General features: G+C 27.6%; 6 protein-coding genes across 16 annotated transcripts in view; 2 read left to right on the top strand and 4 right to left on the bottom strand.

Moving 5' to 3' along the window:
* LOC140667379 (dystrophin, isoforms A/C/F/G/H) overlaps positions 1–6,633 on the bottom strand; it is a 433,980-nt gene extending 427,347 nt beyond the window's left edge. For 7 of the 9 annotated variants that reach the window (XM_072895255.1, XM_072895250.1, XM_072895257.1 and 4 more), the window contains exons 1-2: positions 6,598–6,633; positions 4,249–4,339 (exon numbers count right to left, since the gene is read on the bottom strand). In XM_072895255.1, coding sequence (XP_072751356.1) covers positions 4,249–4,339; positions 6,598–6,618 — 112 coding nt within the window. In that variant the 5' untranslated portion in view covers positions 6,619–6,633. Of the gene's footprint in view, positions 1–4,248; positions 4,340–5,234; positions 5,259–5,547; positions 5,725–6,597 lie in introns of those variants that run through there. The other 2 variants (XM_072895254.1, XM_072895253.1) reach the window with 2 other exon arrangements.
* Positions 6,634–6,918: 285 nt separating this feature from the next.
* Positions 6,919–7,853, top strand: Nop10 (Nop10 ribonucleoprotein). The gene is made up of 3 exons (XM_072895261.1): positions 6,919–7,094; positions 7,286–7,328; positions 7,466–7,853. The coding sequence occupies exons 1-3, from the start codon at positions 7,041–7,043 to the stop codon at positions 7,561–7,563; spliced, it is 195 nt and encodes a 64-aa protein (XP_072751362.1). The 5' UTR covers positions 6,919–7,040; the 3' UTR covers positions 7,564–7,853.
* A 2,099-nt stretch (positions 7,854–9,952) lies between these two features.
* On the bottom strand, positions 9,953–16,219 carry Sidl (SIDL trafficking protein particle complex subunit 10). The gene is made up of 12 exons (XM_072895716.1): positions 15,791–16,219; positions 15,085–15,302; positions 14,742–14,935; positions 14,402–14,597; positions 14,188–14,299; positions 13,891–14,078; positions 13,574–13,792; positions 12,639–13,402; positions 11,733–12,399; positions 11,170–11,631; positions 10,611–10,932; positions 9,953–10,458 (listed from the first exon to the last, which is right to left on the bottom strand). The coding sequence occupies exons 1-12, from the start codon at positions 15,870–15,872 to the stop codon at positions 10,328–10,330; spliced, it is 3,555 nt and encodes a 1,184-aa protein (XP_072751817.1). The 5' UTR covers positions 15,873–16,219; the 3' UTR covers positions 9,953–10,327.
* Positions 16,220–16,389: 170 nt separating this feature from the next.
* Polr2m (RNA polymerase II subunit M) lies at positions 16,390–18,358 on the top strand. 3 transcript variants are annotated; one of them, XM_072895719.1, is made up of 5 exons: positions 16,390–16,408; positions 16,995–17,172; positions 17,240–17,501; positions 17,580–17,948; positions 18,047–18,358. In XM_072895719.1, exons 2-5 carry the CDS (start codon positions 17,024–17,026, stop codon positions 18,269–18,271), a joined length of 1,005 nt encoding a protein of 334 aa, XP_072751820.1. In that variant the 5' UTR covers positions 16,390–16,408; positions 16,995–17,023; the 3' UTR covers positions 18,272–18,358. The 3 variants fall into 3 exon arrangements, with proteins under 3 accessions (XP_072751820.1, XP_072751818.1, XP_072751819.1); XM_072895717.1 differs by having other exon boundaries at positions 16,390–16,503; XM_072895718.1 differs by lacking the exon at positions 16,390–16,408 and adding an exon at positions 16,515–16,775.
* Positions 18,359–18,423: 65 nt separating this feature from the next.
* Rpl13a (ribosomal protein L13A) lies at positions 18,424–20,335 on the bottom strand. Its single transcript, XM_072895720.1, has 6 exons — positions 20,234–20,335; positions 19,677–19,807; positions 19,325–19,434; positions 18,993–19,138; positions 18,658–18,780; positions 18,424–18,553 (listed from the first exon to the last, which is right to left on the bottom strand). The coding sequence occupies exons 1-6, from the start codon at positions 20,252–20,254 to the stop codon at positions 18,470–18,472; spliced, it is 615 nt and encodes a 204-aa protein (XP_072751821.1). The 5' UTR covers positions 20,255–20,335; the 3' UTR covers positions 18,424–18,469.
* A 460-nt stretch (positions 20,336–20,795) lies between these two features.
* LOC140667830 (poly(A) RNA polymerase gld-2 homolog A) lies at positions 20,796–26,811 on the bottom strand. Its single transcript, XM_072896106.1, has 10 exons — positions 26,391–26,811; positions 25,623–26,005; positions 25,317–25,498; positions 24,660–24,952; positions 24,376–24,544; positions 24,115–24,258; positions 23,887–24,015; positions 23,617–23,806; positions 23,373–23,488; positions 20,796–23,296 (listed from the first exon to the last, which is right to left on the bottom strand). The coding sequence occupies exons 1-10, from the start codon at positions 26,571–26,573 to the stop codon at positions 23,115–23,117; spliced, it is 1,971 nt and encodes a 656-aa protein (XP_072752207.1). The 5' UTR covers positions 26,574–26,811; the 3' UTR covers positions 20,796–23,114.
* Between the last annotated feature and the right edge of the window lie 200 nt (positions 26,812–27,011).

Here is a 27,011-nt window from a genome sequence, read left to right as displayed (position 1 = left end):
ATAAAGATGAGCTGTACATAGTAATTTATGATAATCTGTGCACGACCTTTTAAATATAATACAAGTCAAAAGAATTTGTAAGCATTATTTTTTAAGTATTTTCGATACTCTACAAATGATGAAAAATGACTATTATGTTAAATAATAGCCAAACTGATGATATTCAATTAAAACAAACATGCTTCACACATATAAAAATATTTCTTGCTATTACTTCAAACTATAAATAATAAAAAACAGAGAGAAAGAGAGAGAGAGAGAGAGAGAGAGAGAAAATTTGTCGAATATTTATAAAATTATATATAAATTGGACTTTTATAGTTATACACGAAATTAACAAGAATCACATATAATAAAAAAAAATCTGCAAACAAAAATGGATTTTAACCAATCATTGATTATCATACTTACATATATCATCATCCATTTTCTATTAACTTCATATAGATGTATAGAAAGTTTTGCAAAAGAATTTATATTTGCACCCCACAATCTTTAATTATATTTCAACTATATATCCACTACACATTTTTTCATAATTATTTGATTAAATTTTAATACACAGCTAACCTATAGCACAAATTTCTTCACATAATTAATAATGATTATAACATTTACTGTTAATGATATAAATAATTGAGTTTAAAAGCAGAAACTTTAAATAATGTATTACAGTACAATTAAATATTATAATCAATTTTGTATATAATATAATGCAAAATGTAAATTGATATTTATAACTTAGTCATCTTTGGATTCTTTAAATAACCAAATAATTCGAAATATATAATCATACTAAGATACGTATGCAAAATATATATAGCTTTTATAATTATAATTAAATGAGCACTGTGCATGTATTTGTCATCTCAATCTAACTGACCGCGCATTAATTACATCCGTGCATTGTGATTTAAATCGGCCAAAGTCTAATTGGCAATTACGATGAAACGATATATAGATATAATGTCAATTTAATCGATATAAAATGTATTTATATTTCATTTATATTAATTTATTATGTAGTTTGATAGTATATACGAATTTCTAGTTCTCTACAAAATATGTATATTTTTACGCAACTATAGGCATATATTATTCATGAGTTTTTATTAAAGTTTATTAATACCGGTACAAAAATTTTTACAAATAAGATCAATTTATAATAGAAAACACGTAAAACCAGGAAGAATTTATGAATATATTCAGCATTCAAAACACAATATATTTCGATTACTGACTCGATAACAAATCTCTCTATTCATTTGCTAATGGAAAGTAACATAACTCAACGACCTTTACAATCGCTTAGCAATGAAAATGCTTCCTACCATACTTATATTTTTGCAAATACTGTTTCAAAAAATTTTTGCATCTCCTAAACATATTAATTTCACTCGCTTTTGCACAAATTGTCAAACACTTATTCTCGAGTAGCGATCCACGAAAAGTTCAGCGAATGTCTATGAAGTTAAGGAACTTCTATAATAAGAGCGCATCTGACTTTCCATAACTCGGAACGACCTCATGGGACGCAGCCCGTTACGACACTGCGCGGTATCTAAATTTTGACCCTGCGGGTGATCTCTCCAGAAGTCATAGCGCCGACGCATCAAACGCGTTTTGACATAATTGATTTATATAATTGATTAGTTATAAAATGTTCCATAAAGTCCATCTCTAGTACATCTCTACAGAAAGATTTCGTTACATAATATTTATGTAGCTAAATTTTTCGATATATTAAGACAAACTTGCAAAAATATATATTTTTACTATGTACTCCTACAATTTCTTTGAATTATAATCTAGAATTATAATATAGATTTTGCCAATATATTAACGATTTATATCATGCTGATATATATTGAGAAATAAAATTACAGATAAATAGTGACAGCATAATCTCTTTTCGTACGAATGCATCATCATTGATTGCACCTTGGGGCATCCACTGTTTGAGTTACAGTCGCTAGATTTATTTGCCAACAGTTAAGTACACAAAACGAAATTGCTTCAATATCAGCGTGAATTATCGGCGCCATCAATATTCGTGTTTCACACGTTATATTTTTTAAAGTACGTTTTAAAGTAAATTTATATTTTTTTTACACGTTTTAAAGTAAATTTACTAATGTAAGGCGAGCGAAAAAAAATAAGAGCACAGAGTAATCCATAAACTGGAGAAACTATGGTCATAAAAGACGACAGTAATCATCTATAAAAAGATGTTATACTGAAACACGCGCTGAATAAAGTGCGATGAGAAAACATAATATCGCACCGATCATTTCTATTTATAATCACGTAAACGATATGTGTGCTATTACGATTCTACATGATAGATTGATAAAAATACTATTAACTGCAATTAAACGTAATAAGATACAAAGCGGAATCAATTCAATTAAATCTTTTAAATTTTTCAACTTCTCATGTACTACTTATGGCAGTTTTATAAGAACTCATAGAGATCGGAATTAAAAATCAGTATGATTGATATATTACGTATCTATGTCGCGACCTTCTCTTATCAGACCAAATATACAATTTAAGATATCTGCATTCAGAAATTGTACTCATTAAAACTTCATAAAACAAAAGTTCATAAAGAAATGTAAAGACTTTGATTGACACTCAAATTATAATCTAATATAATGTAACAGGGTGTCTACTCAAATCTTGTAACAAAATTCCCTGATTTTCCAGGTATTTTTATTCAAAATTCCAAGTAAAAAGAATATTTTCAAAACTTTTTATTTTTATTAAAATTGATTTATTTTATTTTTTTAATACAACTTTCTCTAAAATAAATTTTTTTATTACATGCACTTTCTAATGTTTTTCATTCATATGAAGGAAAAACATGGAACTTCTTAAGTTTCAATGTTAGATTTATAAATGTACTAAAAAAAACTGAATAACTTTCCTAAGATAATTTTTCATTTATGTAAAATTTTTATTTATTTATCTTTAAAAGTTACAAAGAGTATGTACTTCATATTCAATATTATGTTAAAACAGTAAGTATATAAACAAAAAAAATATATTTATACAGGACAAACTGAGACGTCAAATTAATGTTGTTTCACATAATTTGCCGACGATTTTTTAAACATTTCTTATCAGACTATAAGCGTTTAGGAGTTTCATAATACTTATATGAAAAGGTCTATGCGTGAAAATTATCAAAATATTTATTAAACAAATTAAATATCGAAAACGCTAGTATAACATGACTCTCATTTACGTCTAGTGTCTCGGACGATCTAATTTATATAATTATCTAATATAATATTCTAATAATTTTTACGCATAAAACTTTTTCTAGAACTATTGCAGCATTCTCAAGTGCTTAAAATCTGACAAGAATGCTGAAAAAAATTATCGAAGTGAGATACAGCGTGAACCTGGCATTTCAGTTTGTCTCGATTTTTTCTCAGTCTATTCTTTTAATGACCAGTACTATTTGTTTAATCTATATATCAAGAATTCTTAAAATAAAGCCAAAACTCTCAACGCAATTAATGAGTTTCTACAAAATGAGACGCGAGTTTCAATACACGGCTGACTGTTTACAAGATGAAAAGTAAAATTATCAAAAAAAGAATTTTCGAAAAAATTCCTTGAACTCCAATAAAATTTCATGAGACTCCCCTGATTTTTCTAGAGGCAAAAGAAATCTCTGAATATTCCTTGAATTTTCCATGTTTTTCCAGGAAGTAGACACCCTGAATAATTTATGTGTGTCAATCTTATAGAGAATCTTGTCTTTTTAATGTACCATTTATTACAAATAATTTTTCAATAAAACCACTGCTAATTTATAATTAGACAACCATGTGTCATCTTAACATTATTATATAATATGACAATCAAAGATGCGTTCAAATATTATCTTTGACCATATAGTATATCAATTTAATTCTAATTGTAAAAATTTTACACAATAATTACCTATATTTTAGCACGCACAAATTAGATAGATGTATATTTAAATTGAATTCAAATAAATATATACATTTTTCTCTCTAGACACTAACTGAAACGTGTACAACTGCAAGTCGCTATAGACAATTGATTTGCACAATTAATATTTGCAAATAGGTATATATAATGTACAGATAATGCAAAAGTTGCCTAAATAATATTCAAAAAGGCTTTAAAAATTAGAGTTTCTTTTTTAATCATTTAAAATCGCTTTTTAAATCATACATCTTGAAATTTTTGTATTCTTTGAATTCTTACCTTTTGTACTTAAGATTTGCTCCTCGACAGTCTCGACATGCTGTGGTTCTTCCGAAACTTGAATAATCCAACGAATTTTCCTCCGCTGCATCTAAAACAACCGCATACGTGACAGTTTCAGTCGATAATCCAGCAAACTCTAAAAATGTGCAGCACGATTCGCGATCGATTTTAGTCGCTAGACTGAATGAGATTAATAGCGTACAGCAGATTTAAAGTTGCTCTGACGATATCAGCATGATTATTTTTAATGGATCGAAGTTGATATGAATAAGCACTATTTCTATCAGTATAATAACAATTATCTTGTAACTTCTAGATTATCATGTATATATATACATATATATATATATATATATATATATATATATATATATACATATACACACACACATATATAGATATATATATACGCAATTTTCAAATTTGAATATTGTACTTACATAAAATATTTCAACTAAATCATTATTAAGATATTTTAGTTTTATTTTTGAACTTATCATATACTTAAAAACACATAAAATCAGACAATATTTAGATTTCTTAATAATGTAAATAATAATTATGAATAACACAATTATATTACCAATCATGTATTTTGATTAAATAAAAATTTATCAAATTCATAAAATTTGAATATAATAAAATTTGTTTAAAAAAATTCAAAAGTCACCAATCTAGAAATGCACAATTGTTTTAAAAGGCGCTATTATTATTATTACTTACAAATGCTTTCGATCTTTTTTTTAACGCGAGCATTACGATTAAATTCTTTTTATTTCTATGTAGACACATCTGGCTCTATTATTTTTGATAATATACTTCAAGATAATTCATACAGAGTTCCAGGTTTTTTCTGTCAAACTATATGTTTTATATATTGTATAATGAGCTTTTTGCATAATTTCTTAATGTAATTCTTTTTTTTATTAATAAATTATTTTGCAAATTCATTGATTAAAATTTTAATTGTAACACAAACATACTAGCCTCATAGAATAGAGATTTGTTGCATGTATATATAGATATGACTGCTACCTGCACACATAGCATTTACACAGATTGCAAGTAATTACGCGCTTCCTATTATATAATTACTAACAAAACAACGCTATCAATGACACTTCTCACAATGACAGTAACAACACGGATATTTTCTATGCACTCAATATTTGTAATTGATACTTTATCGTTACAATTCACTCTGAATGCTCATAAAATCATACTCGCGACGCGGCACACATTTTGCGAACGATGACATCACAATATGATAATCGTTTTTTCCAATAAATTATTTACCTTGGAAAAGTTCTCGTGACATTGAAAAAAAATGCGCTTCCCGCCTCGTTGGACGAATCGCGCACCGAACGTCGTCACGGACGATAAGCCGACAAACGAGCACTGACAGTGATTTGTCTGTCAACGGAAGTGATACCCCAGCTGACTATCCGGACAACTTTCGTCGACAGTGTCCGAATGTGTGCATCGTGTATGCTTGCTATATGTTGACTTCGTCACACGAGGAGGAATTGTCAGTCAGTACGCCTACACGTTTGCACTTGCTGCCGGCGAGTGCGCGCGGCTGTTCATCTCTCGCACCGCGAGTTCTCCCAGCGGGTACTAATCACCGGCGAATATCGTCGCGCCTACGTCCGTCACACGACATCGCGAAGCCTGTTAGAATGTGATAATAAATGTGATAATAAGTGCGTATATACGTCAAATCGTTATTGAGAATTATCGAATCTTTTTTTATCTATGATGATTTCAGTTTTCAACCGATTAATCAATCTTATGTCTAGACAAAATAAAATCAGCAGATTATTTCTAAGAAAACGGGAATATATGTATATAATAAAAATGTTATGTATTCTATCTAAATCTCTAAATTTTACGTGTCACTTTATCGTTTCAAATGTTAATCGTCTCAATTCTTAAATTTTTTGTTTTCCATTTTTTAGAATGTACCAACGGCAATAATACTAGTTGCAACGATGAGCACCAACAACCCGATATTATATGAATAATATGAATAAGATGAAGAGTGTATCTCCTGACGTATATATATATCTGACCTTATCGATTCAGAGGAAAACGAATTTGCAGCCGTGTTCAATTTTCTATTTTATATTGTATTATGCAAATAGATTGTAAAGCATATACATATATATGAAGAAACTAATTAATCATGTTTCGTATAAAAAACTGGACGCCAAAATATGGCAGCCATTAGATTACGATTCGTGATGTTTGATTTTTCTATATATTTTATATAAAATCTATCGGAATAGACTGATGCGTACCGACTAATTGGGTTTCATTTTTCTAGTATATCAAAGGAATACTTACTGTGGACAAAATACTATACATAATATTGCGAAACAAGCAAATATAACGCACTAAAAAAAAAGGACACTACACGCCGTAACTTTCGAGCGCGAAATTATTTTAAACTGGCAATGCTCGCAATACAGTATTCACGTCACTGCGATCAGGCCTAATGGCTTCTTCGCATGATTGCGACAATAAATGCGTACACATATATAAGAAATAATAGCCAATTAGATTCTCGCTTTTACAAAAAAGCAAAGAAGGGATTGGCTCGCGTCACTTTTCTTAATGCAAGAACTGTAAACGCTAACGCCATCTTTTCCCCTGTAAATTATATTTATTCTCAAATGTACAATGCGCGGTGTGGTTAAGATAGGTTAGAAACATACAAAAGAGCAAAAACAGAGAAAAGTATTCTTATATCACTTTGTATACAAATTAAGTTTAAAAAATATTCCAAAATGTATCTCATGTATTATTTAAATGAAAAAGGAGATCGAGTGTACACATTAAAGGTAATTATTGTGATAAATTATATGTATACATAATTATTTTTATAGAAAAATAAAAATTATATGCATCTACAGTATGTACTAGAAGAAGCTATAACTTTTTCTATACTTTTTCTATTTTTTTTTTTTGTAATAGACTATTCCAAACTTATTTAATACTTTTAAATTGTTAATTATTTGCTCAAATTTTATAGAAAGTGGATCCTAATGGAAAACCTACATTATCAGCACATCCTGGTAAGTTATATTAAGAACAACTATACTTTTATTGGATTTATATTTCTTATTTTAAGGATAAAACAAAGTACAAAAAAATAAATATAAAAATATAGATAATTGTTTATTAAATATATGATATCTAATGTTTTTTATAGCTCGATTTTCTGTGGAGGACAAATATTCAAGAGAAAGGATTACAATGAAAAGGAGATTTGGTCTACTTTTAACACAACAACCTCTACCTAGCTATTAACATTATATAAATATAAAGTTATAAATTTTACTGGAAGATGTACAATATAACTGAAAGAACTCACATAATAAGACAATATGATCTCGTGCAAGCATATAATAATCTATATCTCTGTCCAGAGGTAGTTCAACTTTTACACCTACAACTTCCTTTAATGATAACTGACGGAAAATACCCATATACAAAATTATGCAATGCATTCAGTACCATAACTGTAATACATATATGAATAATAATTATCTCTAATAAGAATTTGTAATTTAAATATTAAATAAATTTATTAATTTGTATATTGTTCTGTTAATATAGCATATAAAATCATTTTTTATATATTAATTTTCAGATATATATTAACTAAGTGAATTTTATTTGCAATTTTTTCACTGTATTTTCATATATTATAAAGAATAAAAACTTTATCGTATACAATATTTTCTAATTTGCAATATAGTTTTATTTAGAAAACTGTCATAAGATTACAGCACTCTGATTAGCTTAATATGAATAACATTTTTGCAATGTCTGTCAAATTAATACATGTATGATAGAAATATGTATAATAAAAATTGAAATACAAGGCTGAAAATATAAATTTCAGTTGATAACTATCTTCCAACTTATATCTTTAATCATTAACATGTAAGCCTATAAGATATTATTTATGATTCTATTTATATTAAAAAATAATGTGATTGCATATTATATATATATACATACATAACTTTATATATGTATTAAATATATAACATTAATTAGCTATATACAGTATTCTTTATTACAGTTAAAAGTTATTAATCAAATACAAATATTTAATAATAAGGTTTATTTATAATAACATAATTATATAATTTTTTTAAGTGGTAATATTTTTATAATTAGTGAAATGTATAACTTCACAGAATAAAATAAACATTAATAATTAATATTATCGAACATATATTTGATTTAAAATATAATTGCAGTCTATATATGAAAATATTCTAAGAAAAATTTATATAAAATTGTTAATTTTTCGTTTTTGCCTTTGAGGTATGAAATATATAATCGAAAAAAGATTACATTATTGCACATATTGATTTCCATGTACATAGTATATCTTATATTTACAATATGGTACAATATAATTTTGTGATGAGTATTATATATGTATGTGTATGTGTATACACGTGCATATCCCAAGTATTTAATAATTATTATTAAAATAAAATTTTTTCTTATATACAAAAAAAGTTAGACTATAGATAAAAATTATAGTTTAAAATAAATGAACTAATTAGATAAATTGATATTTTAATAAACATTAGAAATGTTTAAGTTAAATTTATTATAATCTAATTAAATTTATAAGTCTTTTATAGTATTTGTTTGATATATATATATACTAGAGAGAGAGTTTTAAAAGATATTTTCAGTTTAAGAAACATAAATATCATTAAGAGTATTACGATTACACTATATTTAAAAATTAAAAATTCTATAGATAGAAATTATAACATTTAGAGATAAAATTATAACGTTTTAGAAAACACAGTAACATAAAAGAAAATCTGCCTGATAATATTCAATTTTCATGAATAAATACTAATATAAGCAATTCATATAATTTTCTCTTCTATATGTATATATATATTTTAAAAATATAAATATTATTAGAACATAATATATATATTTTTACATAATGTTAAATAAACTCCTAGTTTATTACCAAAATTATTCCTAGTTTACGTATCAAAATTATGTCTATGTAAGGATTACTATATTTACAATTTAAAAAATAGAAATATCTAACACAATCTATATTCACAAGCTTACGCATATATTGCTAACAAATATTTATACAAATTTTATATACATACATATATATATATATATATATATATATATATATATATATATATATATATTTGACAAAAAACATTCTTAGATTACTCAGATACTTCTCTTAAAATTAAGTATGGTATGAAATATTTAAATATTTTTTAAACAAAAGAGTGAAGTTATGTATTGTGCAGGAAACTCATATAGTAATAAACTCCAAATAAATGTGTAAAGTAGAAAAAAAAGTTAATGAAAAGAATTATTATTTGTCATGTGCAAAATGACAAAAAGAACATAAGTACATAATTTAATGGCTAAAGCAAGCTTTCTCAACATTTATTAATTGATGAATATAGAATAAAAAAAAGATATTTTCTAGTGTTTTTAAATATGATATATACATCATATTACATTCATATTACAATAACATGTTATCTTTCCATGAAATCTAATTGAAATATAAAATATAAAATAAAATATAACAAATTATATGTATATATATTAAATATTCTAATATACAAAACATATATATGCTTTATATTGTACATATACTTGGTAAGAAATAGGTTTAGCTATTAATTTTTAAATAAAAAATTTATGGCATCGCATCATATAATTATTAATCGCAAAATTCAAGTTTTTTGAAATATGAATGGCTTTGGCAATAGAAAGTTGAAATAAACTATCATACGAATCTCTTACACAAATAAATAATGTTAAACTATCTTATTTAACACGTCAATTTACTTTAAAATTTAGTTAATTTATATTGATAACGTATTTTATATCTTTATCGATTGTGTAAATAATAAAAAATATTTATATAATTGTTCGTTATGATACAAAAAGCAAATTATGAATATTTTCTAAAGGCTTCTCCTAAATCCAAGTATTTATCGAAAACAAATGTGTATGTGTGTATACATTTTTAACAATTTATAAATTTTTAATTCGATTCTGATGGAACTGCTGGTAGAACATGCACTTGCTGTGCTTTACTGGCATTATACACTTGTCCTGGACTAAATGGTTCTAATCGAGGACCAGATCCTAAATCATTTTTATTACGGATGATATCTTAAAATAAAAACACAAATAAAACAATTAAAATTCATACAATAGTACTATTCTTTCCTTACATAACAGTTATCTTTTCTATAAAAATTTGGTGAGTTTTTCACCAAATAAAATATAACATGTTATATATAAATATGATAACTTAAACTTACCATTTTTCGACTCTGTTGCAGGTATATATCGAGATAATCTAACAACAGGGAGAGGTAAATAACCACTTGTCAGAGGCATTACATCTAATGTAACACTTTGCTTTTCTACTACTTCTAATGACACAATGCCTGCAGTCCGACCACATACCGCCCACATCGTTTGGTCTGCTAGAACCTCATACATTAACTGTGGTGGAGGATTTGGACTAAGACTAGGTAACACGCGCATCACTGTAAGACAGAGATGGCACATACTACCAGCACGACAAAACTCTCCTCCACTACCGCTTGCTTCAACTTTTGAGGATACCGTGAATAAAGTCTGGAAAGTATCATTAGGAATAAAAGAGAGAGTTAATGTTATATATTGTTCTAATATGTATACAGTCTGTTTTATCATACTGTAAGTTTTTGTAGAAAAAAAAAAAAATAAATAACGTTAGATATTACAATAAGTTACCATTAATCCAACTGCTCTTTTATTTCAAATAAATCGAAAATTATTTAAATATATAACTATAAAACACATTAATCAGTAATGAGATATAGTTATTCTTACCACATAATCTGTAATATCAAAATTGCATCTGTAAAGGCTACATGCTTTCTCAATTCTTTCTAAATTATGTATATGTAATGGGTCATCATCAATATGTGTATCAATTAATTCTTCAATGTCACTAACTGATATATATTTTACACGAAAGTCAGTCTTTATTGGCATTGTAGATCTTTCATCTTTTCCAATTTCAAGTTCCCACATAAAAGAAACATTCATTCCATTACCTATCACTAATCTTTGACCCGCAATAGGATTTAAGCTTTTAAATGTAATGTCTATCGACGTAATTGTAGTTAATTCAGGTTCAGTTAATTGCAAAAGTTGATTCGTTAAACCAGTTACAACTATTTGAATAAATTTTCTTTGTTTTGCCGTATGAAGTTTCATATTAGACATTAATGGTGGACCAAAATGTAAAAGTATGCTCTCTTCTGAATCCCATGGACATTGAATGTTCAACTGAAAAGAAATTATAAATTATTTCTAATGTTAAAAATAATTCAAAGTAATATTTATTGAATAGAGAAGCATATAGTATAAATTATACAAATGTTTAATACTTTATGTTCCATAGATGAAGCATCCTTCTTTGGTGGAAGTTCAGCTAGAACCTTTAATTGTATCCTTATAGTCTGAAATGGTTCACACATTGGCAGTGATATCTCCAGTTCTTTCACCATTATTTTTTCAACACTTTGTGATTGCACCGTCAATCCGCGTGATGTGCGTAACTTTAATTTCATTTCTTCAGTTATTTTTGTACTTCCACTTGAAATAACTAACTCAATATCTTGAATAAGACCTGCCAGTAAATCTCTGCCACAATTTACAGATATCATCGGCTGCGTCTTTGCTACTTCGTAGCATAATCGTGGATTTAACACAGATGATAAAAATTCTAATTTGTCTTCTATTACCAATGATAATTGGCTAACCTTGTATAAACCTGGCTGATTTACTCTCCTTGTTAATGTAAATGTATTTGTACCAGGTTTCATAACAAATTCATCACACGAAAGTGCTTTGCTAAAATCACCCTTTACATTAACCAAAGGTTTTCTATGTTTCGCACTATCCGAACGTCTTACCAGCGGCTTCATATTTTTATTAATAACGCTAGCAGATCCAAGACTCCTATCTTCCTTGTAATCTAAATAACAATATACTTGCAAATATAATAAACTAGGATCAAGCAATTTCATATCTTCTAATGTACACTTTGATAACCTGAAATAAAATAGAAATTCAACAGGTATAACAAAAAAATATATAATAATATAAACATTTTGTCATAAATGTATATATATAATGTTACAGAATAACAATATATATAAATAGAAGATAATAGAAAATAATCTTTTAATACAATGTGTTTATAATTTTTTTTAAATATCAAGAATTATATTCATAGAAGTTTCTGTATAAGCAAGAAAGTTTATAAACTTCTCACTCATTTTAATACTTACAATTGTACTGGAGGCTCAACAGGTGCTTTTAATCCTTTCTTTTTATTAGATACGGATGGCTTTTGTATCTCCTCTACAGAGATAGCAGAACTGGTACATCTTATTTCACGAGGGAACAAACTCTGTACACTAATCTCAATACTAACTACACAGTCTTGTACTACCTTATCCATTACTTTAGCTTCCATACTGAGTATTATAAAAGCACATCCAAGTTCCGTAAGTAATGGTTGAGATGAGGAAATCATTTTTATATATCCTAACATTTCTTCCAAGTATGTATTGCGTACAGTTATATGCAAAACATTTGTACTAGCTACTGCTGCACACACTTTAGTATATTTCTCGACATCATCCATTCGCTTATAACACTCGGCCAACTCTAACTGCGTTTGTGCAGCCAAGTGATTCCATCCTTCGTCCGTATAAGTTTTTAAAGCATCAGATAGAAATGCGACTGCTTTTTGATTTTCGCCAAGTTCGCTGTAGAATCGTGCTAATTCTTTGCCGATTAATCTGGCTGACCGAATGCGGCCGACATGCTTGTATGTACCCATGGCTAATTCTGCATGTTCCAAATATTGTTTCTTAAATGCTTCTTTGGATGAAAGTGCTTCCTTTAATTTATCAGTAGGCGTTAACTTCTTTTCTACCTGCGGTTCCGAATCTCCTATACCTGCTATAAGATACACAACTGTGTGCAACTGTTCACTAGTCGGTTCACTTCCCGGCATTAGACCGCATAGTTTTCCTAAGCTTCCTAACTGAAAAAAATATGCCATACCAAATATGAAAATCAAGAATTATATTTATATCATCATGTATATCATTCTATTTATATATAATTATTTGATAATATTAAAAAATAATAAAGAGATATGTAAAATTAATTCTGCAACTTCTAGAACATCAAATACATAACCCAGATTATTTACCTTGTCTCTTGCAAGTGCCCACAAGCTGGCCATGTGTAAAGAGCATAAATCTAATTGCTGATTATTATCAATATTGTAAATAGATAACTGACATGCTTGTAAGACCTCTAATGCACAGAGGAATGACCAACATTCTATAGATCCCTCAGGCTTCTGTACTTCTAAGATTCTTAGTTCGCTCAATGTATTATGAACAAATGATAAACATCTTTGTGCAACCTGTACCAAAAATATTTTTCTTTAATAATGTCAAGATATATTTGTATAAAAATTTATTATTAATAATTATTGAACAATCTCTCAAGGTATATACAAACCTCCCAAGGTTTATTAAACAAGAGTAACATGGCACATTGTCTACTGAACAAGTAACTCCTAAGATCTAATAAAGATGCTTTACATTCAGCCATAAGAAACCTTAAATGACAATTTGTACCATTATTTAAATTCACACCTCCCCAATTGTTGAGAGGCATTTGAAACAGATTTAACCATCCTGGAGTATCTATGAACAGTTTATCTATATTTAGGTTTTCATTTTGTATTGATATCCTTCTTCATTGTGTAATGTGCATCTTTATTCCAAATAAAACTTTGAAAGAAAAGTATTATACCTCCTACATTAGAATTGAGCACAAACTGTGTAAAGAGAGCATCTAGTTCATCATATTGCACCAATGCTTCATCATATAGACCTAGCATTTGCAATACAAACGCCAATTCTTCCTAAAATAATTTTAAGTCAATTTTGTAATAGAAAAGACATAAATTATTAAATTTTTAACATTAGATAGAGTTCAAAAATAAAAGTTTTCAGGAGCATTGTACCTGTAAAAGAAAATAATGGCAGAAATTCCAATTAGGATTATTTCGCCTTTCTCTCTGCTCACGTATAATATCCTCAAAGCGTGAAAGAGTTCTATCATATGCAGTTAACATCAAATGACGAATACGAGTTATCAAGCCTCTCCATGATTCAGCAGAACGAGATTCAGATTTAATTGGATTAATTACAGCAAAGCATCTATAACACAATTAGATATATTTAAATATAAAAAATATTGCCATAAAAAATTTAATATTATAAAAGTTTACACGCATACACCCACATATCCATATTAAAATATAATTATAGAATTTATATCAATTACAGCTCAAATATAATTACCTGTCACCATTTTTGGCAGCAAAGTCACTTCGAATTTTATCCAACACAGTTGTCCTAGGCAAAAGTTTATTAGCCTTCTTTATATCATAGGTTTCTACTAATACAATCATCCAATCTTGGATGTGATATAAATTTAATATTTTTAACCAGGCATCAATATCATCTCGGATACTAGTCTTATAAGTATCAATATCCTGTAAAGAAATATATAATATATAACATACTTGTTGTTGTTAAGTCATCAAAATTACAATCAAATATTGCTAAACACAAAGACTTTTAATTTGTTATATATATAGCAAGAAACTATAATATCAAATAAAACATTTCTGTACAAACTTACAGAACACTCAGTCCAATAAATATGAAAGATTGGTTGTTTTATGAGATGCCAATCTTTTTCAGTGGGCAAAATATCCCTGGAAAATGGCACAAAGGTAGCTCCAAGCTTAACTTGTTTAATGGGCCTGCTAAAAGATCTACGCCACTCTACCATATCTGCAGATATAGCTTGGAGTAAATTCTTCTCCAATGTAGAAAACAAGTTCTCATCCCCAGCACCTGTATTATCATACAAATATACAAAAAAAATTATATATATAACAAAATTTATACATTTACATAAATCAGAATAATATTCCCTACATATACCAATTAGAGAAGATTTACATATGTATGTCACAAAATGTATCTTATATTAACTTAGTTTACAGTTCAAACATTACATATGTATAAAAAAGGAAAAGAAAGAATCGGGAAAAATATTTAATTATTTAAAATAATTCAAATAATATTGCTTTTATAAAAATATGTTAAGATAACATATGTTTCTTAAGAGAAAAAAAATTTCGGAAAGTCGAATAAATCAAGCATCTCGAGGTATATCGGTCTGCGAATTTTATCAGAACAATAATATCAATTATTTCGGATAAATAAAGAAGAAAAAAAGAGAGAAACATCGCGAGAATTGACACATAGTCAAATCGGGAGTGTCAGCGAAACGTCATTGTTATCGGTGACATAGCAGTTAAAAGACGCGACGAACTCACAGGTGACAATCGGTTTATTGTCCATGAGAGCGCTCGTTTTGCGTGCCTCTGGCACGGACGATCCTCCATTGCAATTCATCATTTCTGAGGATTGACGGTATGCCTTACGAGCTCGCTGCTCCCAATCAAACTTTTAGTCATTACAACTCCACGTCCCTCTCCGCATGAAAATCTTCGCTTGCTAATTCCAGGTTCGCTAAAGTTCGCAGCGAACTCTCAGGATTCCGCGATTAATTATTAACGTATATTTAATGATGATTTAAGAAATGAGACGAAACATTGTACTTCGCACTTTCGAACTCCATTGAGGTTGGAATTGGAATCTTCATTTGGTTGGTGTATATGCCATTTCGTATCGATTCAACCGAAACGAGGATATCTCGCGATATCTCGTGTCATCGCGATGTGTTTACAGTTCCGGATTATCGACACATTGTGGATATAGCACGGAACGGAACCAATTTGTGGACATAGCGTGTTATCCACTGGGAACATTCGTGGATTTTGGCGTAATGTCCACGTTTCTTGTATCTCGACAGAGGGCGTATCAGCGAATCACCTAAAGTCCGTGTCGCACGTGTTGCGGACGAAATTCGGATTGGGATCTTCATGAAAATGGTACCCTTCTGTCATGTGTTTATTGTTATTTTGCTCACGTGAAGTAAAAACGCATTATTTGTTTGAAACATTTTAAAAGCTGATTGTTTTAAATAGTATGTTTTTTTTGCAATGATATTTTTGTTTATGCCACTCAAAATGTATACTTTTACGCTAATGAATATATATATTAAAAGTATTTTTAATATAAACAATTGTGGTGCATCAATTTTTAATGATGTTTAATCCTTACTCCGTACTGATGGATCATTTTTGTCTGTGATTTTTCTAACAACGTCAATTTGTCGAAAACAAATAATCATAAAATAATATATCGAAAATACGCTGACCCACCTGTACAGCTAGATGCCAAAAATAACAATACGGAGTAAGAGTTAAATTAAAATTGAAAAATATTTAATCACGTTACGAAAATGTGTTCAAACGTTTACAGTTTTATGCAAATTCAGATATATATATATATAATATTAATAATTTGTAAAAGATAGTTTTTCATGTAATTTTATTTACACCTTTATGACATATATTTTATGTAATTTCTCACTATACTGAATACTGATTTTATTCTCAACATGCTTTCTTTTAGGAATTTGATAAATATATGAAAAGTACAGAATGTCGAAAAATGTAATTAAGAAAATACCTGGTGATATACCACCTCATTCAAAAAAGGAAAGTCAAGGTTACATCGAGGATTTAGGGAAAAAACAAAAGTTTGAATTGGAGGAACTTTTAGGAAGACAGAATAAGATTCTTGCAAACAAGTAGGTAGAAAATAAATTATTATATTCTGGATATTGAATTTTTATTGCTGTTATTGCATTTTTTCAGAAAATTTATCTCAAAGCTTCCAGATAAAGGAAAGAAAATTATAAATTTTCGTGATATGTTGTTGAAAGAACTTGAGCATAGAAATGAGATAGAAATAGCAGCTAATTTGTTATCGCAACTTAATATAGCATCTGTAGGCAAAGCAGCGATGACTAAATTAGAATGGACAGGAAAATATGATAACAAGAATGATGAAAATACAACCAAAATTGTTGAATTAGACAGTGATGATGAAGAAGATCCATTAAAAATATTAGCTCAGGTTTATACTTTAATGAAACATTTATAATAGTTTTTGTCAATTACTGTAACATAGATCTAATTTTTTGTGTGCTAATAGCCTACAGGAACTGGTATTCACAAGAAAAAGATTATACATATAGCACATGAAGAAAGCCTTATCAAGCCAGAAGACGTAATAGAGATTGAATCTTTTAAAACAGATGATTGTTTAGATGTAGAACATGTAAAATATATCATTGATAAAGTAGAAAAGACACAAGAAACAAACAAAAAGAAAAAACCATTTAAGCCATATAAAACAACTAAAAGTGATGTACATGATCCAACAAAAGAGAAACAAAGGAAGCTGCCTAAAAATTGGGAAGTCACAGCAGCTACACCACCTCTTATAATTCATGGAGCAACAAAAGTCTTAAGCATCAATGAATCTTTAAGATTGCAGAAGGAACAAACTAGAAAATTACAGGTAGTCGATTTTTTTCAAAATGTCTTTAAAGAATTTTTTAGGAACTATTTTAATATATTTTATAATTAATTTTAAATATATATTTTAATATTTGACAGGAAATTCAAGCAAAACATGCAATAGAACGTTTAGCTAATCAAATAGAAATGCACAGTATTGGTCCTATACCACAAAATGTTGGAAATTATCACTTACGACATACGAATAATTTATTTTCTTCATCTTCTTCCTCTGAAGACGAGGAAGAACATGAAGTGCAAGATGAAGAGGATAATGATAGAGGTGGAACAGTTGTATTTACTGTGGATTCTATAGAGAGTTAATATTATACATATTTATCTACATAGAATACAAATTATTATTTTTAAGAGTATTAATTTATTAATAAAATTATTTTTTTAATGATGGAATTGTGCATACTTTTACTTTTGAGTTATTTAAGAAGTATACTAATAATTTCACAAATAAAAGAATATTTTGAATTATATAGTTTAAAAGGTTTTATTTTTATTTTTATAATGTTAATTATATCCAAAGTCATTAATAATTTTTGTGTATGGTGCTGTGGCTTTGGAAACTGCTTCACCAGCTTGTTTAGTAAGTTTCTGCAAAAAAAAATGCAATTATAAAATTTCTAATATTTTTATGTCAAAATTTTTTAAAAACAGATTTGAAAAATACTATAAAAAAGCTTGAATATATAAGTTACCTTGAGCTTGTTTCTTTTCTGAACTTCAAGGATAGCTCTGACACGTCTCTTGTTCTCCAGTGTACGAACTACAGCCTTGTATTTCCATCCCACTTCGTGAGATAGTCTACCCACATGACAATACTAAAAATTGAAATTTTGTATTAGTATGAATATTATCTCCATATCTTGTGACTAAACTATTTTGATATTTTATTACTCAGTTTAAAAGTGACATCATGGTCATGTAGATGAACTTCAGACGCAAATTACCATACCATCATTGTTTTTTCAGTAAATAAAATTTAAGTATATGAAAAAAATTAGCTTAAATATACAAGATCTGATTCGATTACCTTTCGACCTGGTTTAAGACACATTACTCTCATAGCACCAGGCACAACAACACGTTTTCTACGATCGTATGGTGGTGGACACCCTTCATAAACCTTCAATCGCCTAAGAGCATCCTTTCCTCTTTGCGTCTTATGTGGAATCATACCTATAAAAAGTCTTTTTTTTTAAATATTCTTTCATCTTATCCATTGTAAGATATTATGTAAAATTTTAGCCTCATAAAAATTATTTCTTTCATTATATTATCAGATAATGTAGGTAAATATGTAATCATGTACAACAGTTCTATTTTACAATCTATTTTATGTCATTAATATAATCTTAACTATACCTCGAACAGTTTTCCAGAAAATCTTGCTAGGTGCACGAAAATGAAATGGACCACGTGCAGGATTTACATTACATCTCTTACGTAGAAAAGACATAAATTTCAACTTGTTTCTGAAAATAAACACTATATAAGTTAATATAACTTTATTTTTTCTTAAATAAGATGCAAAAATATATATACATATATGCATTAATTTCGTCATACAATATACAAAAAATATATATGTTATAATTTCATAAAAAGATTTTTAATCATTTAAATTGTTTTTATGTCTTTTATGTGTTTTAATCAAGTAAATATATTACTTAAAATAAAATATTACTCTAAATAAAAAGAATGAGAATTTACAAACCTGAAGAAGTTGCCACTTATATTGAGTTGTTCGCTTCGTACAACAATAACTTTGTTGCCTTGCAAGATGGTCTTAGCAACAATAGCCGCCAACCGTCCGAGTAAATGGCCGCGGCCATCTATTAATATCGGCTGAAATCGTAATAATATTATTATAATACTGTAATTATAAAATCTCGGAATTACAAGACCTCAGAACCAATGCGGTGCACGTGCATGTCGCTTGCAACATTGTAAGAAATTCAATATATGCAATCCACAGTATTCAGACCGGCATATACGCGGTACGTGAAAATATCTGATCAAAAAGATTAGTGTTAATTTAAAACTCGCGTCATTCGATATATACAACGTGCTGGAATTTTCGTTCAGTGAACGCCATCATAGACACGTGTACGAGGTAACGCAGTTTTTATATTTTTTTTCGATAATTGCCTTTTTAGAAGAACATTGAAGAAGCTACACGTTGCTTCTTTGAGTAAATAATTGCGACCGCGTATATGCTCAGTGCGAAAACACTTTTCAACCGTCTGAAATATGGAATTTTGAAACACCAACCTTCTCACTGAACCCCGTCATTTCGTCACCCTACCGGAAAGAAGTCAGAATGAACCGCATGAAACGGAAATCGACCATATCTAGTATATTCAGTATGGCCAACATTAAAGTTGATTTTGATAGTGTAACTTTTCCCTAGAATCGAGGAGAAAATTTTCTCTAGAATTCAAAGAAATGAAAGTATTTTTTAAATTAGAAAATAGATTTGATTGTGTGGTATATCGAGAGTGCATTCGGGGAAACGTAATTTATAATTATAAATTAATAAATAAAAAAAATTAATAAATTTAAAAACGTTATTCTTTGTTCAATTTTCAGCAAGTAACAAAGATAGAACAAATATTTTTCCGAACGTACTCAAACATACCTCTAAAACTATACACATCATGAATTTATATAAAATATCATTTTTTATGTAAATGCAATATATAAAAAAAATTGATATTATTCGAATTTTCTAGAGAAATACAATTTTATATATAAACATACACGCACGCGCGCGCGCGCACATACATCTGTAAATATTCAAAAAAATAAAATTGTAAAAAAATAAAACAACATATTGTATAAACATTTTATTTATTTAACAAGAAAACTGTTTTACAGGAAATTGGTTTTATTCTATAAATCAAACGTTTATGTTAATTTTGACGGAAATGTATTATATTGCACATTTAAAGAATATAATGGCTGCAACCTAACTTGCTCGATTTATAAGCTATAGTTTTTAATTTAAATTTTTTTAGAATACATTCAAAAAATTGACACTTAGAATAGTATTGTGCATAAGTACATAGAGTGCATTACAAAATATAGGTCTAATCAAATATCACATCAAAATAGAATTAGTTTTCAATATCAAAAGAATATCATAAGCCACATGCGCGTAAATAAAATATATATGTTACTTAACATTTCACATTTATTCTGTAATTGACAGATCTTACTTGTATTTTATTCATATGAAACCTAAAGTTATAATACAATTACAGTAGTTTGTTATACTGCAGGCACAGCCTTCTTTTTCATGTATTATTTGAGAATATTATTACACCATATATGTATATATTTATTTTGAAGACAAAAAATGTTAGTAGGAGACACTAGTTAAATAATAGGAATAGTATCCTTTTGACAAATAAAGAAAAGTATCAAGCTCAAGTGTTTCTTCTGAAAAGAACGATTACACAAAAGTTAGCTGTATTAGTGGGAAATTGTTATCTTTCAGCAATTAAATATTAATTTCTGAAATTGACGATTAAGAGAGATAACTTTATCCTTAGACAATTTTTGTACACACAAATGTGCCCTTTAGTAAAGTTTTCTGTTAAAATATCTTAATCTTATAACAATTGCAGATTACTTATTGATTATTTGAAAAAAGTGAATAATAATGAAAATTTTCAAAAAATGAAGATATTTTGCTAAGGAGTAAAGATTAGACTTATTGATATCAAAAAATTTCCTTTTAATTTTTTGATTTTCAAGAATATTAGAAATCTTTTTTCCTATAATTTGTACATATTTATATTACTGTGATTTATATCTTGTTTTAAGGATCAATTATATAAATTATCCCACTAATAATGACTAATGACGACTTATATTTGTATTAATTTTAAGACAAAACTATTGAAACTTAGAAAGTTTTTAAATCCTTTTAAAAGAAACACAGTCTTGCTAACTTCACTTATCAGTCTTTTATTCACTATATATCTGAACAAAATATTGCAAACATAAATAATTAATTTGTTTCAAATGTGTAACATTTTTTTACTTTTAATAAACGTTTTTATTTTTTTTTATTTTTTAATATTTTTACAAAAGATAATATTAAAGATTTATATTTATTTTCTTTTTGTTTCATGAATCTATGCTCATGTGAAATATTTTTTTTTGTAAGAAATAGCAACTATACGAAAAAATAAGAATTACTTTTTTTCTTTATATGTAAGGTGTTATTTTAATGTCAGATATTATACAACTAGTAATCTAGCTAAGTTGGAAATATTTTTTAATTGAGAATGTTTGTGCAGTATCTGACAATCATTTTTCAATGTTATAGAAAAAAATTTCATTACCCTTTGTTAGTTTTCAATTTCTTCAATTCTTCACTTTTATACCAAATCATTCTTGTTATATCACATAATACATATATGATTATATTAACAATAATCAAAATAGCTTACAAGGCACCATATATTTTAGATTTGTTGATATTATGTGAAAGACTTATATAGAGGGTAATGAGTAATACACATTAGGAAGACGATATTGAATAATTTTGACATGATAGTAATTACTATGACATTATCACATATTAAATATATGTATATATCAATAATCAGTAGAAGATAATTGATTTATTTCGCGATTATCTCGTTAAAGACTTAGAGAGATCCAAGCAAGCCTGGTTAATTGTAGCTTTAAATAGAAGTCAGACTTTATTATTGCACGTATTGCAATTTTTGTTTATGTAGGAACAATACCCGTGCATTTGCGATATTTTATATCAAAATGAAATATTTTTTGCATGTTAATAAATGCAGACAGTAATACTGTCTCCTTTCAAGATGTTATAATTAATGATTTTAAAATCCTCCAAAAATAAAAAATATAAAATTTAATAGAGGACAGACTTACTTGTAGACAAGTAGTTTAATGAACATGTTTTATCATGTTCTATTTTTCATACCTTGCTAATATAAGTTGTTCAAAAAAATAAGACTTAATATTACAAGGTACTAAGCACATAAGACGATCTTGGCAGTCTTATTTCATTTCGTTGTAGCTTTCTTTTATATTGTTTTAGATCATCAGATCATTAAGCTTAATCAGCATTTAACAAAATGCCTTTGGTTCAATCAGAACAGCTCGTTCATCAAAATAGACCGCTTTCAAAATAATTTACGATAGGATGATCAGTGATTAGGTTGAGAAATATCAAATTTAGATCTTGTTTTTTCTGCAGTCTTTGATATGTTCTATCAATTAGCTGCGTAATTCTAAAAAATACATCCGGATCGTAGACTGACCTAGCTGTGTTAGTCAGATCAAATGGCTCTACAATATTGTAATAATTTCATTAAAAAAAAAACATTGCCTTTAAGTCAGCTATATAAATAAAATATTCATTTACCTTCAATACATAGATATTTCCATTGATGAGGATCATTTTTGAGTGATTGTACCATACGACATTCCTCTATTGGTATTTTTTTTGCTAAACGTACAGATATTGCATAACGGCTGAAACTAATTTTTAATAATACAAATTAAATATTATTTAATATTAGTATATTTTTTAATATTAATATTATCAAAATAATATCATCCAAATATATCTTCTGAACATTATACATTTGTAAGTCAGAAATACTTACTCGAATTTGACATAGTATCTGAAAAATTCAACAAGTAATTCTCCAAGAGATTGATGATTCTCAGGTAAACGAGTGGAGGATGGAATTTTTAAATCCTCATGCATATTGATAGTATGAATATCTGTATGCGGACTAAACTTTCCTACAAATATCGAATGTAAGCATGGCAGAACTGGAGGGTTGACACCACCTATAAAATAGCATAACATTTGTATTCTGACTTTTCTAACAAATTGGTCCAAGAAAAAATAAATGTTGCAATATACATACATTGTAAAAAATGTATGACCATGAGAACTAAAGAGTAACTAGATATTGTCATATTTTTTGCATTATTAATGTCATGATATTGAGCCCAAAGTTTTATAACAAGTACTAGTGGTTTTACCCTCCAATCAACTGTAAAAATAAGTTTATATAATGATTAAATAATGATTAAAATATTTTAAAAATATTTTTTTGAATAATATATCTATTCAAATTATTAATTAAACTTACGTTTTGAATAATAATACAGCAATTGTGTATTCCTAATACCAACAGCATTATTACAATTAAGATCAACTTTTAAGTTTTGTACTGTATCACGGAATTTTATAATAGGTACTTTTGCATGTATGAGTTCGAGCTGTTCAATGAAATCTAAATATGAAAGAGAATAAAATAATTTGTTATTAAAATATGTGTAAAACATATTAAAATAATATTCTTAAAAATATTTTTATATGATATTTATGAATCTTTCTCTCTTTTACATACTACATTTTTTTAGATATTTTAATATTTGTTCTAAATGCTCTATAGCTTCATATTTTTGATCCATTTCTGTGTGTCGCACTAAAAGACACATATCGACATCGCTATTATCCGAACCAAACCCATTCATTGTTGAACCAACCAAAAATAAACCATATTTTGGATATTGATCCTATAAGCATCAACATTTAAAACATATGAGTAAATTAATTAGTAAATTAATTACTCTTTTGAATTCTATTTTTAAAAATTTTATTTGCTGCCTATCTTAATTTTGTATTTTTTACCTTAATATAAACATAAAGATTCTTCCATAGTTTCATTTTATTTCTGTAAGTAGCTTCAGTTTGTTGATTTGATATAAATTTCAACCAGATTTGTTGTGACAGACTATCCCATTTTGATCCAGTCATAATATTTTTTGGTGCAGAAGTTACTTCCGCCAAATGAGATTTAGCAAGAAATTTATCAGGAGCTGTGAAAAAATATTTGGAAACCACACCATAATTTGGCACTAAAACTTCTGAAAATTTACGATTTCTTAGAAAGTTTCTTTGAGAAGGTGCACTTTCACTCCTGCCTAAAAATGAATTCTATTTAATATGAAATAAATCAAATACTGCACATATTTTTTTAATTCGACATCAATATATATTAAATATTTGTACAGTTGAGTTTCTGTTGTATTAATTAAGCTTATATTCCTTCCCTTTGCTGCTTTTTCACTATTCACATTTGTTACGCTATGTTCATAGATCATGAACATACATCTATTTTACTTACTTTCTTATTCTACCACAATACTTTCTTGTTCTCTCATAGTAATAAGTAATGTGTGAATAATGGAAAAACAAGGGAAAATGGTAAATAATTATTAAAAGATCCGAAAGAAACTAATTAAGGACACATTGTAGACATTCTTATATATATTAGAGAATGCTTACCTGATACATACTTTCTCCTATTTTGATAATTTTGAGCATGAGATCTGGGAGTGGAAACAGTATTATAATAATTGACAGGTCGTTGATTTTGATAAAACTGATGTGCAGATGCACTTGAAATTAATCCATTTGATGTTGGTTTATTGATTGCTCTATTATCTGAATGTATCCTTTGATGTTTCCTATGCAGAAAAAATTTTATTAAGTACATATACAGAGTGTCTGGTGTAAACTTTTGATAAAAGAAGAGTAGTAGTATGCTAAGAAATTGACAGTAACAAATAATTTTGAAAATGTAATATTTACCTTATCCCTTGTCCTCTTAATGAACTTGTGGAATCTCTTTCATCTGAACTCTCTGTTAGACTATTGTCAATATGGTATTTGTTTGGTGTTGGTGAACGAGAACTAAATCCACTGTCACTATTATATGTCTCATACTTGGAGTAAGAATTTCTATATGTATTTCGTCTGCCATTTCTGTTATTCCAACTTGGTTTTTTCATTGAATTAGTATTTGTAGGCTTGAAGTTATAATTTGATGCTGGAATAATTGAAGTATTGTTGGATGTACACATTTGTCTCTCCCAATTTACAGGAGATGAATTATTATTTGATTGTATATATTCTATATTCTGTCGTACATCAACTCCCATTTGGTGTAAGAACTCTAATGGGTGGGATCCTGTCTGTAAAAATATGTATATTTCAACATAAAATAGAAACAAAGATAATATATTTGCATAAGGAAATATATTTATAAATGCAAATAAAAAAGAACTTTGTCATATTAATCGAAGTATTGTTAAATATAAGAATAAATATCTACACTATATATTTAAATTACAACACTTAATGAATTGTAAAACAGTCTGAATATATTAACTTGCATCTGTCTCAAATATTATAAACAATTAACTTTTTGATTCAAGTTGCAAATTCTTATTCTGCATTTATATCAATTAGCATTCTATTAAAAACACTTGCAAAAATATAAGTTTAATAAACAAGAAAAAAATGTTCTCTCTAACACTTTTATATTTTAAATTAAATATAATAAATTTTAACATATACCTGTATGGTATGAGATCTGTTATGTCTGGTAATATCTAGACCATATGTGAAGTCAGTTTGATGCAATCCATTTATGTTATTAATATGCAATGTGTGAGTTTGTGCCGATGGACATTGTCCACCTATTTGCTGTCCACTCATCATTTGTACCATCATTTGTGGTGGAAACACAGTATGGTACATAGTCAATATAAATATTAGGAGTTACAAGATATGTGCAATTTCTTTGTTTAATTGCTAATATAGCAGTTTATTATACTTAATGGTCCTCATAAATATTTATAACAATCAATAGTATATATAAGGCACACAATATTATTGAATATTATTGAATATTATTGAATATTGCACATATACATTTAGAAAATCTTACTTTGTCTTTCTTTTTATTTTCTTGCTTTTATATCTTTTTTTTATATTTTTATATATTTTTGCAAAACTTATGTTTTATATCTTGTGAGATCTACTATATTAATCTAGAATGTAACAAGTACATAACAATTTTATGATAATGCAAGAAAAATAATAATGAAATTAAGAATTCAAAGAATTCGCTACATTTATTGTGTCTATCTTTTGTCATAAAGTTTATAGGTATATGTATGTATATAGATGCATATG

Source organism: Anoplolepis gracilipes, chromosome 7 (assembly GCF_047496725.1).
Source record: "Anoplolepis gracilipes chromosome 7, ASM4749672v1, whole genome shotgun sequence".
Lineage (NCBI taxonomy): Eukaryota > Metazoa > Arthropoda > Insecta > Hymenoptera > Formicidae > Anoplolepis > Anoplolepis gracilipes.
The sequence above is the reverse complement of the archived record's forward strand: the minus strand, read 5'-3'. Positions and strand labels throughout refer to the sequence as shown.